General features: G+C 45.7%; 1 protein-coding gene across 1 annotated transcript in view; it reads left to right on the top strand.

Moving 5' to 3' along the window:
• LOC128255574 (uncharacterized) overlaps positions 1-16,692 on the top strand; it is a 72,125-nt gene extending 55,433 nt beyond the window's left edge. The window contains 2 exon segments of the mRNA XM_052985238.1: positions 12,844-13,629; positions 14,235-16,692. Of these exon segments, the coding sequence (XP_052841198.1) occupies positions 12,844-13,629; positions 14,235-16,285 (2,837 nt within the window). The 3' untranslated portion in view covers positions 16,286-16,692.
• Positions 16,693-18,545: the final 1,853 nt, after the last annotated feature.

Here is an 18,545-nt window from a genome sequence, read left to right as displayed (position 1 = left end):
ACTTAGCCTTAACAGAGTCAATTAAACATTGAATAAGCTGCATGCAGTTGATTTTCCTCAGCCGCACCGCCCCCTTGTTGTGTCAAATACACAAATTTTGTAATTCATTTGTCCGTCAGTGTAAATAAGCCGCATGAGAGATGCCAATGGCCAAACACATAATTAATTTTGCAGTTATTTTTGAGCTATTTTTGTGGCAAATTGAATTAGAAGCGAACAAATAGACGTTGTCAAACGCATTATTAATTCCCAAAAATAATACACAATTGACTTGTTGGTTAAATGTCAATCGTTGAAATGAATTGTCGGTCTCGAATCCCTTAGTTTCTGTGTCTGTTTTGTGTCTTGTTCGGGGCTAAAATCAATATTTGCTCAGCAATGGCAATAAACGCATTGAAAATCGCATTGGAATGATAATAATTTGTGTAAACAGTGGCCGGAACATGTGTGTTTCACTTTTGAAAGCAACTCTTCGCCACCGAAGAAATGCTCAGTAAGGACCATAAAATTAAAATAACAAACAAACACTGGGTTGCTTTGCTGGCTCTTTTTACAGGGCAAGTAAATGTCTGAATTAGAGAGGGCCCCGGACTAAGTAGCGATTACAATAAACTCTTCGCACTTCGAGCATTAACCAAACACTCGGGCAATTTGTATCTGTGTCTGTATCTGTATCTGTATCTGACAGGCAACCCGCACATAAAAGTATCTCTTGCTCACACGCACAGACATTCAATTAAAATGTCAGCCCGGCAGCTGTGCGTTTGAGTGTTGCAACATGGATTTTCGGGGGATTGGAAATTAATGTACAAACTCCGGCGTGAGTAGCTAAATGACAAGGCAATCCTACGAAGGAAAGACATTAACGAGCCACCTCGGGGAATTTAGAGGGAGGCGGGTCTGAGCTGAGCTAAGTTGAGTTGAGTTGAGTTGAATGTGCGAGTGGGTAAATTTGTATGCCAATTACTTAAGCAGCTCAGACAAGACAAGACATGAAGTGACCAGACGCACCCATAGGATCCGGGTCCCATTGCTGCTGCTCCTGGTCTCGGGTCTCGGGTCTCTCGTCCAAAGGGGTCAGAGTCATTAACATGCTGTTGTCGTTTGGCAGCATTTAGGACGACATCTGCACCTTTTTTGGTTACGTCCTCCCTTATAACTCCTCGGTTGGTGCCCCGGGCAACTTGTGTGGCATGGAGACACGGGAGGGCGACAGCTTTTGACACTAAAAAGCCAGCCGCATGCGGACACGCCCACCAGGACAACCACAGGACGTGTTTGTGTTCAAGAAGCACACTTAACCACACAACTCACACACTCGGAAATGCATGTGGCGGCCGAAGGGATGACATGAAGCACAAATTTTAATACGGCAAAAGTATTTTTCCAAAAATCATTTGTTTGCCTATGGAGATTTCCTTCGCACAGTGTCTCTCTGGTAAAGTTTTTCGAGAAACTTTTCATTTTGTGGCCTGCAGGCACGCCCCCATTGACCCGTAACCTCTTAACCCCTGTCTGCCGCCCATCAGAGCAAGTTCGTTTCGCTTAACCTTTCTGCTCCGCCCCGGGGGGAAAACGGCCACATTCATCCTGCCAAGAATATGTCGCCGCAAAGTTTTCCTCGCCTCACTTCACAATCTTCTTTGGAAGTTTTCGGTTGCTCTGGTGTTAAAGGAAGTTGATGCCAAGGAGTTTTCAATAGTCTGCTATTATTTGCCATCCTCTTGGTTAAATGCAATCTAATCTAATTTGTGAGGAGTTTTAGAGTGTGGCCTTCGGAATAACTTCGAAAAATCAGGCAAGCATGTGTAAATATCCTCTGATTAATTACACACTAAGAAGAAGTTTCATAATCTTGACAAGTAGTTAATATATTTGAATTGAAATATTTATTGATTGCCGGAAAATAAACTTATGAGGGGTATGAGGGAAATGTCGTAATTAAAATGGTTTTAGCCTACTTGAATTTATTACATAAGACATTTAAGATTTCCAATATAAATTTTAAAGTAATATTTTCATTAAAAGTATTGTCGAAAATGTTGATATAAGGAAGTGTTACTTATTTGTTTTTGCGGATCACTTTTTAAGTTTTAAACAAAAGGAGCTGTGAAAGCTACAAAATATTATTTTCTTTAATAAATTGGCTATTCATACGCCCTATTTTCTACTTCTTGCTTAAAAAGTTTATATAATATAAACCGAGAGTATTAACTGTATTAATCCACAAAACAATTTCAAATTATTACACAATTTAAAAAGTATTTTTTTCCTTTATGAATCAGAATAAATTTTTTTCCCTAATCATTAATGGCGCTTTGCTAACATTGTTAGAAATTAAATTCTGTTAGAAGGTATTCTAAGCAACCAGATTGCCAGCCAGTCTTCTTTTGACTAATCAGCTTTTCATAAGATAATGCGATTTTCAGGCGCTGAGCTCAGCTGAGCTTGCACTTCATTTCGTCATCGTTTCGCTTTTGGTCCTGCTCATCCTCATCCGGCGGCTAAGCCGTCGCTAATGTGTTGAACAGTAACTTACCGTTCACTGTTCACTGCTGACTGCTCAAACTCGTGTATAATTGAAGCTGTTTGCGGTCCTGCAGTGTTTGCCTGGGAAAAGAACTGGGTTTGAGAGGGATTTAAAAAAGAGCGGACTCACGCCGGCTCAGTATGAATATTAAAACTTAATTTAAAATCCATGCCACACACAAAAAGGCTCCGCGGGCCATGGCGAATACAAAAACGGGGAAAAGCTGGCTAAAAGAAAGGGATAAAGCCAAGCCAAGGCGCACTGGCTGCAAGGCGTCGCCCGCTTCGCGCAACTGTACAAACAGCAGCGGAAATAATGAAGGAGCATGGAGCAAGGAGCTTGGAGCAGGAGTGGGCGGATTGCACGAGCTGTGGGGCGAGGCACTGTGTGAAGAGCGAAAAACACATTTTTGCACTTTTATAGCGCAACATCTTTTGTGCACAGACATCCTTCGTGCTTCGTGCTTCGTCCTTCGCCACCTCCCAACCCCACACATCCTTGGTCTGAGCTCGCACATAAAAGCAGACTGAGAGCAGGAGGAGCAGGAGGGAATCGGGGGAGACTCCTTTGCAGGCATGCGGGCATGAGGAGCGTGCCTTTAATAAACCCACTTTATTGTTTAGAGCCCAAATAAAATAATCCCCTTAAATGATGCCTTCGCATAATAGACGCCTTGCCAGCCATTCTGCCTGCTGCTTATTTTACGGCTGCCTTCAGCTCCGCCCCCTTTTTCCGACCGCCTCCTTATCCTCTTTTGCCGACGTCCTTGGCCATTCCGTTCCTGCCGTGTTTTTGCTTTGTTGCGTCTCGGCACAGTGGACAGGATTTGGTTTTTTGTGAGTTATATTAAGGCATACAAATGTTTTAAGCAAACAGCAAACTGCAAATACAAACCATAAGATACATTTGGTGGGACTAAAGGAGGGCGAATAAAATATGGACTTATTTATAAAAGCTCCAAAACTAAATGAATTATTATTGTTTGATTTATCAAATATCTAATAAGCATAAAAAGAAAAAAAAAAGTATTGTGTTAAAAAAAAAAAAACAGTTTTAGTTTTGTTTTTAGCTGTAAACCTTTTTTTAATATTCATTTTAATTACTATTTTCTGCTGTTGCTGCAAAACATTTTGCAAAATATACCTACAAATTGCTTGCCTACCTGCTCCACTGTACCGAAAACAAGGCTCGGAGGGCCAGATCCTGCGGCTGAGCCGGAGCATTTGCGTTAGCGTCACTAATGATGATGATTTTGTGGTAAAACGTTGTGTTTGTGCTAATCGGGACAATATTATGCGGCAGTAAAAAGTAAATGACTCAAGACGGCGGACGGAGGATAAAAGATCCGGTGGCCAAGTGGTGGGGGAGAAGGGGGTTGAGAGGCCAACGGGGGGTCACACAGAAGGCAAAAGAGGATGGGCGGTTCAGGGACAGCTGGCGGAGGCGAGACCGAGCAACGCCTTTCCGTGAGGAACACGAGCGAGGAGAATGAAGACCGAGGACAGAAAACAGAAGACAGAAGCCGGGAGCAAGGAGCAACAAAGGCCGGACGACACAGCTAAGCCAAGAAAAGGCGGCCACAACATGGTTGCTCTATGGCAGCAATACAAAACACGCTGTGAAAAAAGGGAAAATGCGAAATAAAAGGATCAACTGCAAGGGCAAAGGGTGCAAAAGGGCGGGGCGTGCAAAATGCGGGGGGTTGGCCCATAAAGGACAAGAACCCACAAAGGCAACAAACGGACAACATCCCTTAGCTCAAAGACTGGGACTCAAACCGAGCCTCACACTCAGACTCAGACTCAGTCTGAATCCCTAAATCCGTCCACCATCCGTCTCGACTCACCCAAAAGCTGACTGCTTGGCTGACTAATGCGAAAAATACGTAATTGCGCATAAATACGGGATTAACAAAGTGCTCGTCGTCAGTTGTCGCCTTTGCTGGTCTGAATGGGATTGCCCGGATTGTTTGGGCTGGCTTTGCTACCCTGCAACCCTGTTCATATCGCTTACGACCGAAATTAGGCATTTCAATGCATCACAAAAGATTGCTGCCTGGTGTGGGAATGCGGTTGAATATGGGAATGGAAATGGGAATGGGAATGGAATGAGTGTGGCCATGAAAAGGGAAACCAATTGAAGTCGTCGGAAATCCTGTGAAACAGTTGCCAGGTCTTAACGAAATTAGTTGCGGGACTTAATCAGAATGAATTCTCTTTTATGATGATGATGATGCAAATCCATCAGTTACGCTTCCCAGATTTATCAGGAACAACTTAAATTGAGCGCATATCAACTTATTTTTCTAGGCAATATTTATTAAAATGTAAATGGGGATAATCTAACTTGGTTTGTATTTTTCATCCAGCTAGATATTATTCTATAGATTTATCAGTGTTGTTTTTTTGGGACTCTTTTGAATACTTAAGCAAATCTGTATTTGGTAAAAAAAAATACAATTTTAGCTCTTTATTGCATAAATTTGGGTAATTTAATCATTACTATATATTTAAAAATTATATAGATCTTCTTCAACCAATTTACAACGGTTTTTTAAGTAAAATGTTAGGGCCGTTTTATTAACACTTGACACGGCAGCTTACCATATTTGATTTATCATATTATTATGTAATATAGTTTAAAGCAAATAAGAATATATATATTTAAATACAGTCCTAACCAAACGGAATATACTTTACCGAGTTGAGCGGTCATATATTTATCTTAATTATCTTATGCAATCCTATACTCAACTAATTCGTTATTTTCTCTTTTGTTTCTTGCAGGTGAGTTTGCCGAACAATTTCATTTGCACTACGATTACTTAGCTAGCTAGCATTGACCAAATGTCGTTTACTGTAAGTATTATCCGTGCCGCAGGCTGCCAAAGGACTAATTGGGGTCTGTACACCAGTTCGCCCGACACTTGTGTATTTGAGTTGCGAGATACTCGTACGAGACACCCCCTGAAAAAGGACTTGCCAGGACGTGAGGTGGGCTCAACTCGAATGAGTTCACTTGGCACAAGGATATGTGTATCACTCGCACTCGCAGTCAAGTGTCTTTGCTCTGGCTCCTTTGAGGCTTGTCCTTTCCGCAGACACGCACACACTTGCTTGTGGACATATGTAGATGCATCCTTATCCATTTCCTGGCCCCTTTCTTGCCAGTGTCCTCGGCATATGGCTGCCATTTCTGGCACTTGAGCTGACTGTCTGTCCCGATTCCTCTCCTTCATTTCCAGAATGATTTTAGAGATTTAATTGGAAATGCTTCTCAAGGGGTGTGTGCATGGTTTTTTTTTCCGGAGAATCTTGACGATTTCTGGTTAAAGATAATCCCGCCTCATGAAGAGTAACTAAATGTGTGGGATCTGTGAATCCGCACCTGGTGAATTTGCCTGCGAGTCCCGTTTCGCCTGCTGCCCGCGTGGAGTGTGGATGAAATTCCATTTATGACCGCCTTGAATGCGTTCTGCACTTGGAATGCTATGGAGTTGTGCATTTCTTGCGCGCGTGCTGGGAATTTCCAGTGTGGAATTCCTTCATTCTGGCCATGCCTTCAGACATTGTGCTGGCTTTTGGCTTCGGGCTCCTGGTAACTGGCTCCTGGCAACTGGAGACGAGGCCACCCAAAGGGCAGGACAATTTCTTGCAGTGTGTGTGGGGGGAAAGAGGAGGAGTGCAGCTGGCATTCTCCTTTGTGTTCGTGATTCCCGGCACTTGTTTATTGTCCGCATAAGGGAGCTGCTGCTAGAGCTGCTGCTGTGCCGGTGCTGCTGTGTGTGCTTTCGGGCCGGAATGTGACTGCGAACTATTTAAATTGTGTACGAATGCGAACCGAAAAGTTTGCAAACATTTTTCTTGCCCGGTGCAGGCTCCTGCATCCTGCGCCGTATCCGGATCCGGTTCCGGTGCCTCCGCCCCGGCCATTTACCTCCACCACGTCCTGCCATCAAGGCATCCTGGGAGCCTGGCATCATGGCATCCAGCTACCACTTCTCTGTGCGTGCCGGAATGCTGTGAGGCGATATTTGCCGTCTTGTAGACAAAATTGCTGAAATGCTTTTGCTTTTCCAATTAATTAAAATGAGCTCTGGGCTGGGTACACCGAGAGAAAAGGAGGCCTGGATAGCGAGCCGACTAAAATCGATGTCTAATTTCATGAAATTAATTAAACGACTTCAAAGGAAAACAAATGCGACTCGCTATGCTTATCTTGTAATTGCCCCTCAAACAAGGAACAAACCCTAAAAAGGTGGGCAGATTTGATTCACTATTTATTAAGAAGTTAAAAAATGTATAATTATCGGAAGTTTTAGATACGCTACAATAATTGGGAAATCTGAACTCGGGGTTTCAATATCAACTTGTTAGTCAGTCAGACAGTCAAGCTATAATTATGTATGGCCGCCTGCCAATTTGCGAATTGAAATTCGATTCTTCGACATTCACATACATACCCCGTCAGCAGGATATATGCAGGATATTTGGATGTGCATTCTCGGTGCTGTCCAAACAGGAACTGCAACTGCCCGATGATGCATGGAATTATTATGCATATTTATTGTTGCTTTGTTTGCTTAATAATATTGTTTGTCCAGTACACTCGCCTCACCACCATCGGCATCGAGTTTGGGCCTGTTTCGGCTCGTTTCGGCCCAAATCATATTACATGCGCCCGCCTCGATGGGCGCAATTCCTGGTAGTTTTGGTCGGTTTAATGGAGGCGTGACCGCAGCCATTTACAACGCTCTCCGTTTTTGGGTTGGTATTACCACCTTCTCCCCATAATTCCCCCCCCCTCCAGCCTGAAACCGAGCTCCTTTGCCTGTGTATCCATGGTGTCCAGGCTAGGCTTTTGTGGCTGGACCTCCGCTGGGAAACTCCGACCGCAACAGACCAGCAATAATTAATGCATGAGCTGCTGCTGCTGTTGCTGCTGCTGTTGCTGCTGCTGCTGCTACAACTGCCAGGCTGCCAGGCTGCCAACTAACTAAACTCGCAGGCACCGGACATATCCTCCTGTTCCCTAAACCCTCCTCCAGTTTCCGGCCACTTCTACGGCTTGAGTTGGAAGCCGGAGCCGCCTGCCCATCCGCTTTTCATTGTGGCCCCGGGAAAAGGGCCGAGTCCCCGGATCCAGGAGCTGTCGAGGAGCAACGTCAAATAATTGCATATGAAACCGCAGGAGCAGTTGACGGCCTCCTCTGCTGCAGTGCGCCAGCAGGATGGCAGGACAGCAGCCGCAGGATATGCACAGCACGGCAGTGAGACCTGCTCGAGATTCGAGCTTCGGGATGGGGCGAAGCGAGTGAAATGGAATCAAACTTAATTTATAATTCATTTGTGCGCCACACGTTGGGCCCAGTGCCGTCGTGAGTAAATTGCGAAAGTAAATTAAGCCCGAAGATTCCGATTTTCTAAAGGATGCACGATTGTAGCTGGGATTTCAATAGCCTTAGGTGAATAGACCTTTGAACCCGTCCGGCATGCTGAGAAAATAAACTAATGCTATTTAAGCTTGAAAATCTAAATGTTAGAGCTGCTATTATGCACTATGCTTGAACTAATTGGAACTTCAACTTATTTACACCATTTAGAACAAAGACAAAAGCTTAAATCTAAGTTTCAAGGACTAAATAAAAATCTTAATCACCAAAAAAATTAAAACCATAAATCCATATAAATTTTAAAATACTTCACTTAACCGCTTTTAGAAAACATTTCGGTAAAATTAGTCTTTCCAATTTGTAGGTACTTTACAGACTTAACTCTAGTGTCGGTTTAAAAAAGAAGAACCACCTTCTCTTACCACCCAATAACATGAATTATCTATCACTTGGTACTCAACCCAACTGGCTCATTATTCTCGCTTCTTCCATGGCTCCATCGAAAATTCAACAAAATGCACGAGTAAAAGGCAAATCGAGGGGGGAGCCGCAATTTTCGCATTTGATTTAATTGTGAATGTATTTATTAAATAAATTATTCATGGCCAGGGTGAGTGCACTTCGCCATGTGAATGTGCTGTGGCTGACCTAAACATGTCCCGGCCGCAGGAGCCCCGTCACCGGTGCACAACAGGATGTGGAGGCGGAAAGTGGAGAATGGAGAGTGGATGATGGAGAATGGAGAATGGAGAATGGGGGAGTGGTCGAAAGGAGGGTCCTGTGTTCCGTTTGCCACTGTAATTAGTTGTGGTGGAATAATCGCATGCGACCGGCGACATTTCTCTGTGGCAAGGAATGTTCGGTGGTTTCGGTAGTCCACTCCACTTTCCGTGTGTTTGTGTGTGTGTGTGTGTGTGTGTGATTTGGTATGGTGTGTCCGGGATGAGGATGTGGGGGTCAAAGGACTGCGATCTGTGGGCGGTGGTAATGGCATAAATTCGGAATGAGTCCCTAAGAGTTTACCATAATAATACGGTGGTGCGGGCGGGGTTGGAAATGGCTGGAAACATGTGTTTATGTGTACAATAATGGGGCTGCGGACGAAGTGGGCGGGGCACCACTTGTGGTCGGCTGGTTGGTGGACAGTTGGTGGTGCTTGCATTTTGGCCTTTCTCGGAATCGGTGACATTTTAATTTACCCAAGCGAGAAAACCAATTTTGTTGCAATGAACCAAAATGCAAAATGTGACAAATGCCACAGCAGCAACAGCAGCAACAGCAACAGCAGTGGAGAGCAAGCAGCATTGTTTCTGTGCATAATTTATTCAACATTTATTTATTGGCAGTTATGATTTGCATTATGTGGCTGTCAAGAGATTTTCGGGCAGGTCGGCATCCAAAGGGCGGGACGGCAGTCTGAGGTTCACTTAATTGACTTTACAAAATTGCATTTGCATTTGACCAAATTAACTGAAATGAATAAGCACCCCTCTCACATTTCCATCCCCGGACTCTGATTGTAGCTAATAAATGAGTTATAAATCAATGTATTGCTTGTATCCCTTGTGGAAGAGGTTTGAACTCTATTCTGTGCATGGATTCTCATTGCAGGGGATTATATACTGAAGGGTTTATTAATGTAACGATTAGATGTGAGCTTTTGGGTCATGTTTTGGAAAATAGTTCGTTTTGGATTAGGAAATATGCAGCTTTCGAGTAATACAGAAGTAGAAACTAAAATAGCAGCAAAGTCTTAATGTTTTTCGCTTATTTTGGCTTCATTTTACCTAAAATACCAATTTTTTTTTAATTTTGAAATATTTTTGTTCTTTACCTTCGAAACTTATATTTTAAATTCATCAAAGGAATTTTTGGTTGTTTTTTATTTTCAACGAAAAAATTATTCCAGAAAATTTGCAAAATTGGCTTAATTCGGTAAATATTACATAAAACAAACTATCTATAAATATAGATATATTAACTACGTTCATTTGTAATGTAGTTTTTACAAAATAATCTTCCATGTTTTCCAATTGCTCAAATGACTAAAACCCCGAAACGGTTCTCCCTTATTTCTCTGCTGGTAAAGTTACACTTTCAGTTCCAGCTTAGAGTTCAAATTCCGGCTGGCAGACTATTGCAAATTCCGGACGCTTTAAGGAGCACTATCATGGCAAAAACAAAAAAAACCATCGCTATGCCATGCCATATATGAGCACTTTAGATGGAAACGGGAGTCGAGACTTGCGGTGCTGTCGTGTCAGTGCGCTGATTAAATTCGGCAAATATCGCTGATGCCTGCAAATCGCCGCTCAATGCGAAAGCAGTCTCTCTATATCACTCCGCATACGAGTGTGTGCGGGTGCTGGCTGCAGGGTGTGGCATCTGAGTCAGGTTAGGATCTGGGTTCTGGGTTTTGGGGTTGGGATCTGGGGTTCTGGGGTTCTGGGGCCTGGGGTCTGGGACCATGTTGAAGTACACAAAACCCAGGCAAACAAACAGGCATTTCATGGCAAACAAAAGCAGGGATGAAGGGGGTTTTGGCTGCGGAAAGGGTAGAGGCCGAGGGACTCGACTTTAGTTTTCCCCGGAACTACATTTCCATACCTCACATCTGCCCTCCGTTTGGCATGAGCCCACAGGCTGAGTTGGGCAAACTGGCAAATACGGCCAGCCACGTCAACGTTGGCATCATCGTCATCGGCATTGGCATCAGCATCGGCATCGGCATCGGCATCGAGGAGCTTTGTTTGGTTTGTCCAGAGGGCTGGGTTCCGGGTTTTAGGTGCCGTGTGCAGTGTGCAGTGTGTAGTGTGTAGTTGTGGGGTTTTTCCCAAACCAACCCGCTCTAAACTCATTCGCATTCGCAGTCGTCGGCATTTTATTGTTCTACTCGTCGACATCGATGTTGGTATTGCAGTTTCGGGCATTATTTCGGTTTAGTTTGGTAAATACACATGCAGCAGCAGCAGGAGCAGGCTGCCAGCACATGTACATGCACATGCACATGCACACATTTCCACTCCCATTTCCATTCCCATTTCCATGTCCATGTCCAGGCCAACTACATACATACATAGCCCAGATCCCAGAGCCCAGCCTCCACTCCGCCCCGTTTTCATAAACGACACAAAACGCTCTAAACCATGAGCTTATGCAGCAGACGTTATCATGATGTTCTACAGAGGGGAAACTGTTGATGATGACGACTACGATGATGACGACTACGATGATGATGATGATGATGAAGCCAGTGATGCAGCTGCATTCTTCGTTGCATTTTTTCTTCATTTAATGAAAGCTCTCGAAGCACTGCCTGCCTGCCAGATTCCACTTGGATGCAAAGCCATTCCAAGTAAATAAATAAAGTCGAATGCAAAACTAAGGCTACCTACCGAGAGGTGATAATATTTACCCAACCACAGAAGTTTTTCTCTATTTTTGTTGAATTGTTGATTTTCACAAAAATTCAAAATATGTGCAACTCTCTCGAAGCGAAACAGTTTCTAGTAGTAGTAGCTATCGCCACCAACCAATTCCCCTCTGAAAAACCACTTCCAATGCGATGTGTTTCCATTTGAGACCAAGCAGCTTTAAGGTTCACAAAGGACCAGCCAACCAGCGAAATGGTTTTCAAAATACATGCCGTGCCGGCCTCATAACATCGTTCTCCTCGATGTCGTTGCAAATTCCATTCGGCATTGAATGCGAGTGGAGATGCGGAGATGCGGAGATGCGGAGATGGTGCTGCAGGAGGAGCAGCAGCCGGACTAGCCAGCAGTTCTCTCCTGGCTCGGCGACCTGAAAGGGGCGGACTCGGGGGTGTGGCTGTCATATCTGAAAGCAATTTCGGAGCGGGCAACCCGAAAACGAGTAACAAGAATCGATAAATTCGTTGGGCGTGCAATTTGCGCCGTGCGGAGGAGCCTCAAAGGAAAAGTGGGCATCGTAGGATGAGGTGGTGACGGGACATATACAGTGCTGAAGCTGAAGCTGAGCTGAACTGCTCTGCCACCCTCAGTCCTCATCCCTCATCCCATTCGACTCGCATGCCTGAGTGGACCATGTCCGAAATTCAAGTTTCAGGCCTTCGCCATTTGCATTCAACCAGCGTCAACCTGCTGCTGGCCATCGAGTGACTCCTCTTGTTCTGGCTTCAGCTCCTCCTGATGGCCATGGCCAGCGAGGGCGAGGGCGATGGTGGCACTCATACTTATACTCATACACTATACACCTGGGGGATCCACCTTGTCGCCTGCCTATGCAAATTTCCGCAAATGCAACGAGGCGTATGCGCAATTTTTGCCCGTCACACAACTCGCGGACATCAATCAGATATTAGCAGAGGAAATACGAACGAGCACAGTCCAACAACCATGTGCCCTCATCCCCAGCGAGTCTGGTGTTGTATCGAATTACAGGGACACAGTTCCGAATAATCTAAACTCTCTCACTGAGTTCAGGCAAAGTCTATTTGGCAAAGAGAATTTTTGATAAAGTCTTGAAAAAACAGACATGTAGCATAAGCCCTTTTTATACAGAAGTCTTTAATACAACAATTATTTATACTTTGGAACTCTTAAATTTATTATTTACAAAAAAGTTTACTGATTAAATAGACTTCGTAAGGAAATGCAGTTTAAGTTTTACTTGCTAAAAAAACTTTTTTAGGCAAATCGTTTAAATTGAAAAAGTTGTTTGAATACTATAAATGTATGGACATAAACTCTTTTGAATGAATGTCATTAGCGTTGATTAAAACAATCCCAAAATACGAATATAAAGTATGAATATGTCTCATCTTATTACTATTTTTTGTGTCTGAAGCTATGATTTGAAAATTAATCAATGAAGTACCGGTTTAAAAATATATAAATATCCAACCATATCTGACTTACCAAATTTGTTTTCTCCATTGCAGTGCCGCCGAAGGCTGGACAAAAACGGCCGGCCACCAGCCCCGCACCGCACATTCCCGTGCCGCACCACCTGCAGACACCTCCTGGCGGCGGCGGTGGCGGCTTGCCGGGATCTTCGGTGGCCAACAGCCCGGTGCCATCGTCCGCCGGTGGCAACGCCCTGCTGAACCACGCCCTGCCCAGCAACCACATCGGCACTCCGTCGCCGCAGCAACATCAGCAACACCAGCAACACCAACAGCAGCAGCAGCAACAGCAGCAGCAGCAGCAGCAACAGCAGCAGCAACATCAGGCCCAACAGCAGGCGGTGGCGGCTGCAGTGCAGCAACAACTGGCCGCAGGAGTGGGTCTGCCACCAGGAGCCATTGGTGCCGCATCGGCCAGTAGTCGGGGCTCCTTTGCCGCCGCCCTGCGAACGCTGGCCAAGCAGGCCGACATCAAGGAGGAGGATGTGGGCGGGGACAGGAATGTGCCCACGTCGGGAGCCGGCGGACCGCCAACGTCGGCGTCAGGACCGCTGAATTCGGGCGCCGGACGTGTGGGATCCGAGCGCTCCGTTGAGGATCGAGTGGCGAGCAACAAGAAGCGCTCACCGCCCTCACCACAGCCGCCGGAGAAGATCGCCCGACTGAGTCACACACCGCAAACAGCCTCGCTGCAGCCGGAACTCTTGGCCAGGAGCGGATTCCAGCCGTACAGATCGGACGAGCGACTGATGCATCCGGCGGGCGCCTTTCCCCTGGAGGCCTACTCCCACTTTGCGGGACTGCCCGGGATTCCACCAGGAGGTAAGCTGGGTCCATAAATAACAGCACACAATTAATGGCTTAAAAATGATAGAAAGCTTTAATTGACTAGAACATCACAATGGTTTTATTTTATTTGTATATGATATGAATAAGGTTAATTGAGTAATAAACCAGTAATCAATCTTTTATTCCTCAATAAACCTTAATATTATTTATATTTCCATCTAATATTTAGAAACTTTTACTTATATCTTTCTTTAAAATTAAATTGAATTCAGGTTTATGCATCTTTTGGCTTTTAAAATCAATATTTAATTATGGATTTAATTTACCTAATCTTTTGGATCCTGTATAAAAAAACCGAAATCCTACATGTTATCCTGTGACTCCACTAAACCGAACAAAATAATAACAGAAAATGTTTCTTATATTAGCCTTTAAAATAATCAAAAGCTAATCCTATGAGTTGGATTTACCTTTTCTTTCAATGGAAAATTTTGAAAAAATTAAAGTTCCCATAAAATATTTTGATTTAATCTTAAAATATAACTCCACTAAAAAAATTAAATTTTAAATACCTTAAAAAAAATACTGACTCCTACTTATAAATTCAGAGTAAGTGCTAATCACCTTGTTGATTGCAGCTTTCCTGAACCCCGCTGGACTGCCGTACACGGAGCAGCTGTACCTGGAGCACCGCTACCAACTGTTCCGCGCCGCCGGCGCCCATCCCTCGCATCCGCATGCGGCCGCACTGTACCCCCAAATGGCCTCGCCCTACTCGCACCTCTACTCGATGATGCCCGGCGCAGCGCTGGGCATCTCGCCGGCGATGCACGACCGGATGAAGCTGGAGGAGGAGCACAGGGCGCGACTGGCGCGGGAGGAGGAGCGCGAGCGGGAGATGCAGCGCGAGAAGGAGCGTGAGCTGCGCGAGCAGCGGGAGAAGGAGCAGCGGGAGAAAGAGCAGCGCGAGAAGGAGCAGCGGGAAAAGGAGCAGCGCGAGCGGGAGAAGGAGCAGCGCGAGCGGGAGGCCCGGGAACGCAAACTGCGGGACGAGGAGCGCGAGCGGGAGCGAGAACGCCAGCAGCTGCTGAATGCCTCGCATCACTACTCCAACCAGTTGTACTCCCCGCTGAACCGCAACCTGCTGGGCTCCATGATACCACATCTCAACATGAGCTTGCGCGGCCCACCAGGAGCACTTCATGGGCTGCCCGGCATGTCGCACTACCATGCAGCGGCGGCCAATGCCCAGCGGCAGAGTCCCCACGGGGCCATGGGCCTCAATCTGGGCATGGCCGGGCTGCCAGGCGTCGGCGTTCCTCCACTGGGCGGCCACGGGCCCAATCTGCAGCACCACCTGCAGCAGGCGGCCATGGGGTTGGCCCATCCGGGTGCCGCTGGCCTCACGCATCCCGGCTTCTCGGCCGCTGCCCTCGGCCTCAGTGCCCATCCGCACAGCCTGAACCTCAGCCACCCGCACATGTCGCCGCACCATCCCGCCTCGCTGGCCCACCAGCTGCCGCCGCACACCTCCACGGCCGGCGGCGGCGGTGGCGGAGCGATGAGTAACTCCATTCCGGTGACGGCCAGCTCCAGTCTATCTGCATCTTCACCGCACACCAGCTTGAACCTGACGGCCGCCGTCAAGCTGAGCGCCGACCAGGTGCCCACCTCGACGCCCAGCGGCGGTGTCAGCGGCAGCGGCATGCCGCCCACCACCTCCAGCTCGCACATTCCCAACATGGGCCACTACTACCACCACGGCCACCTGGCGGCCATGCATGCAGCTGCGGCGGCGGCCAGCGGAATGACTCCGACGGCTGCCCACCAACAGCAGCCCCTTTCGCTGCCCAGCTCGCCCAAGATCACGCCCCCCATCACTCCCGCTTCGTCGGCGAACGGCGGCCGAGCAGGCGGTAGCCCCCATGCCATGAGGCACCACATTGCTGCGGCCGTGGCGGCTGCTGCCCAGCAATCGGCTCTGATAGACAAGGCAGTCACCCCCGTGACGCATGAGCCGGCCACCTTGGATCTGACCGGATCGAATTCGAACTCCAGCAACCAGGCGCCATCGAACGCTAGCAGTGGCCAGCCGGCCAATCACGAAGTGAACGGGGGCGAATCCAATGGAGCCTCGCAGGGCGAGATCAAGGAACAGGTGGCGGCCCTCAAAGAGGATTCCCTGAAGAGTTCGCCGCCGCCGCCAGTGGCGCTGGAGAAGAAGCCAGCCACGCCGAATGCCGCTGCAGAGAAGGCCATCCATCCGGACAGCTCGCCGGAGAACTCATCGCGGCGCAGTGCCAGTCCGCAGTCGGAGACCAACAACTCGCTGCCGGCGATCGGTGCCGCAGCAGCAGCAGCAGCATCAGGTAAATGCAAAGAGGAGCCCCCAAAGATTCTAGACTCGGACACGACTGCCACGGCAGCACCCAAGACAGACATTGAGGAGGAGAAGCAGCGTAGCAGGTTGTCGGTGTCGCCGGCACCGGAACCTGCACCAGTTGCTCCGAAGACCATGGCAGCCGCCTCCCCGGACACCGTGTCCACCTCCGGCGGGGTGACCTCCACGACCAGTGGCACCACCCCGCCGCCAGTGGTCAGCAGCAGCACCAGCAGTGCCAGCAAAGCGCTGACCAGCGACGATGTGTCCACCAGTGCCGCCACGCCCACTGCCGAGCCCACCAGATGATGAACGATAACAGTAACAGTAACGATAAAGATCATAATGATAATGATAATGATAATGATGATCCCCTGGCGGGAGTGGGTGTTCGGTCGGTCGCATAGTTCTGCAAAGTCGCCTCGGATCGGAACTAGTTAACATCTACCTTCAGTAACATTTAACTAGGCGATAATTTAGTTGTTAGTCAAGCATCTTTATTTATACAAGAACTTGTAATGTATTGCCAGCGCCGCTTAGATCCAATTCTTAATGTTTTAATCCTTAGTTACTATTATTATTTTATCCCTATTTAAATTGTGAAGCGTATACTTTTAGAAATGGCCTGAATAAATCATTTTTGTTTACAATTATTTGCCTTTACACTTATTATTTCGCTTTGGTTTTGTGACCCCCGAAAAAAGGGAGGCCTTTGCCATTGAAACTTCCCCACTAAAGCAGTTAACCTCGGTGCTCGTTTCAGATGACAGTAAACCGCAGTTGGGTGGATTGGGGCGCAGCAACAGCGCGGAGGAGGCCACAGCCTTATGACACCAACTCTTCAGTAATTCCAATAACTAACTAATGAAAAACTACAGCGATATTGGGATGTACTTGCTGTCGGAGCGGGCTCTTCACCAGCAGCGCAAGCGGATGCTCGACGAGTTCCTGAAGCTCTAGGGGAATCCCGGACAACACCAAGAAGACGGCTGGCCAAGAAATCACCATTTAGAGCCACAATAAACCAAAGCCCCAATACAATGTAAATTTTATAACAGATATCAGATATTTGTTTGTTCTCGGTGTTACAATCTAACGTTTACCCAAACCAGTTGAATACAATTCTACCTACCACAATTAGACATTTTGAATTGGTGTAAAAATCGTATATGCATAAAATGTAAAATATTGTGAAATATTCCAAGTAAAATGAATTAATCTCGAAAGAAGCGTTATTCGTAAGAATTTTAGGTATATACTTGCATAGAACTCTGAATGTAGTTTTCGTGTGGAAAACGTTTCACGGCCCGAGCAAAAATATTTCTAGTTGTAAAGTTAGACTAAAATTCTGATAAGAAATTTATATATACACAACAGAAACAGAAATTATACAAAACATACTGGGTAGCTATATTTTATTCTTAAATTGCTAATTGCTAATAATTGTGATTTGGAGAGTACGAATAAAAACGGAGAACGTATGAAAATGTAACTCGAATACAAAGTGGGGAAAACGGAACTGAAATTTAGATAACAAATCAAATCAAAAACCTAGAGAGATATTCTGGAATGGATTAGTAGTGAAGAGCGAAAGGCCGAAATTATTTTTCGAAATTAATCAACTTTTTTAAGCCACCCTTTGGCCCTTAACAATATCTCTTATTTTTGTGATTTAAAATATGATTACACGCAAACTTAGAGTGCAAAAATCGGGAAACGCATTCGCCAGAATCTTCAGACAAACCCAACCAAACACAAGCTAGCAAATGGAGACGTACTACCAACAAAAGTACTCTGTATTCACACTATAATTGATGTTTATAGTAAGTAGTCAATACCCCAAAAACCAAGCAAACTCTCAAAGATATAGATCTAGTTCTCATTCCCGTTACCAATCTTTGCCCCTATATCTTGCCTCCCAGTTCATTTTTTTTTTGCGTTTGAGATTGCCTAACTTTTGACGATACGTGAAGTAACGGTTTATATATATTTTAATGCATAAATCTCGAGCAATCTGTGATATTATAAAGAAAAATTAAAAACCAAACCAAAACTCAAAAAATCATTGCGTATAAGCCTCAAGCTATGGCCATTTGAGACCCTATACTACAAAAATGCAACTCGTTTTCGAAGCAGGATATATCCCACAAAGTTCAGGTGTCCCTGTTGAATAGGTAATTATGAAGAACACCAAGACGCTTCGATAATTCCGTGAAAATTCCGCCATATGCATGTCGACTTTTCCTTTTGACAAAAACTACGTGTATGTACCAGTAAAACTGAAAATGAATATATTTTAATAACTAATCGTAATAGATTCTTGAATGACACACAGATAACTGACATCGATTGGCGCGCATCTAGTTACGTAACCACAAATGCCATGCGATAGCTAATCAACTACTGCAAAATAGTTTCAAATACAACCTTAACAAATGAAATCGATCGTAAATTAAATGTACTGTAACTCCCCCTCAATCTTCGTTGTGTGTGTAAACAGAATACAAAGTGTAAAACATTAAACTGTAAGCTAACCGAAACGCAATCGAATCCGAAAACCAAATGCAAA

Source organism: Drosophila gunungcola (genome assembly GCF_025200985.1).
Source record: "Drosophila gunungcola strain Sukarami chromosome 2R unlocalized genomic scaffold, Dgunungcola_SK_2 000011F, whole genome shotgun sequence".
Classification (NCBI taxonomy): Eukaryota; Metazoa; Arthropoda; class Insecta; order Diptera; family Drosophilidae; genus Drosophila; species Drosophila gunungcola.
This window is presented reverse-complemented; position numbering and strand designations above follow the sequence as displayed.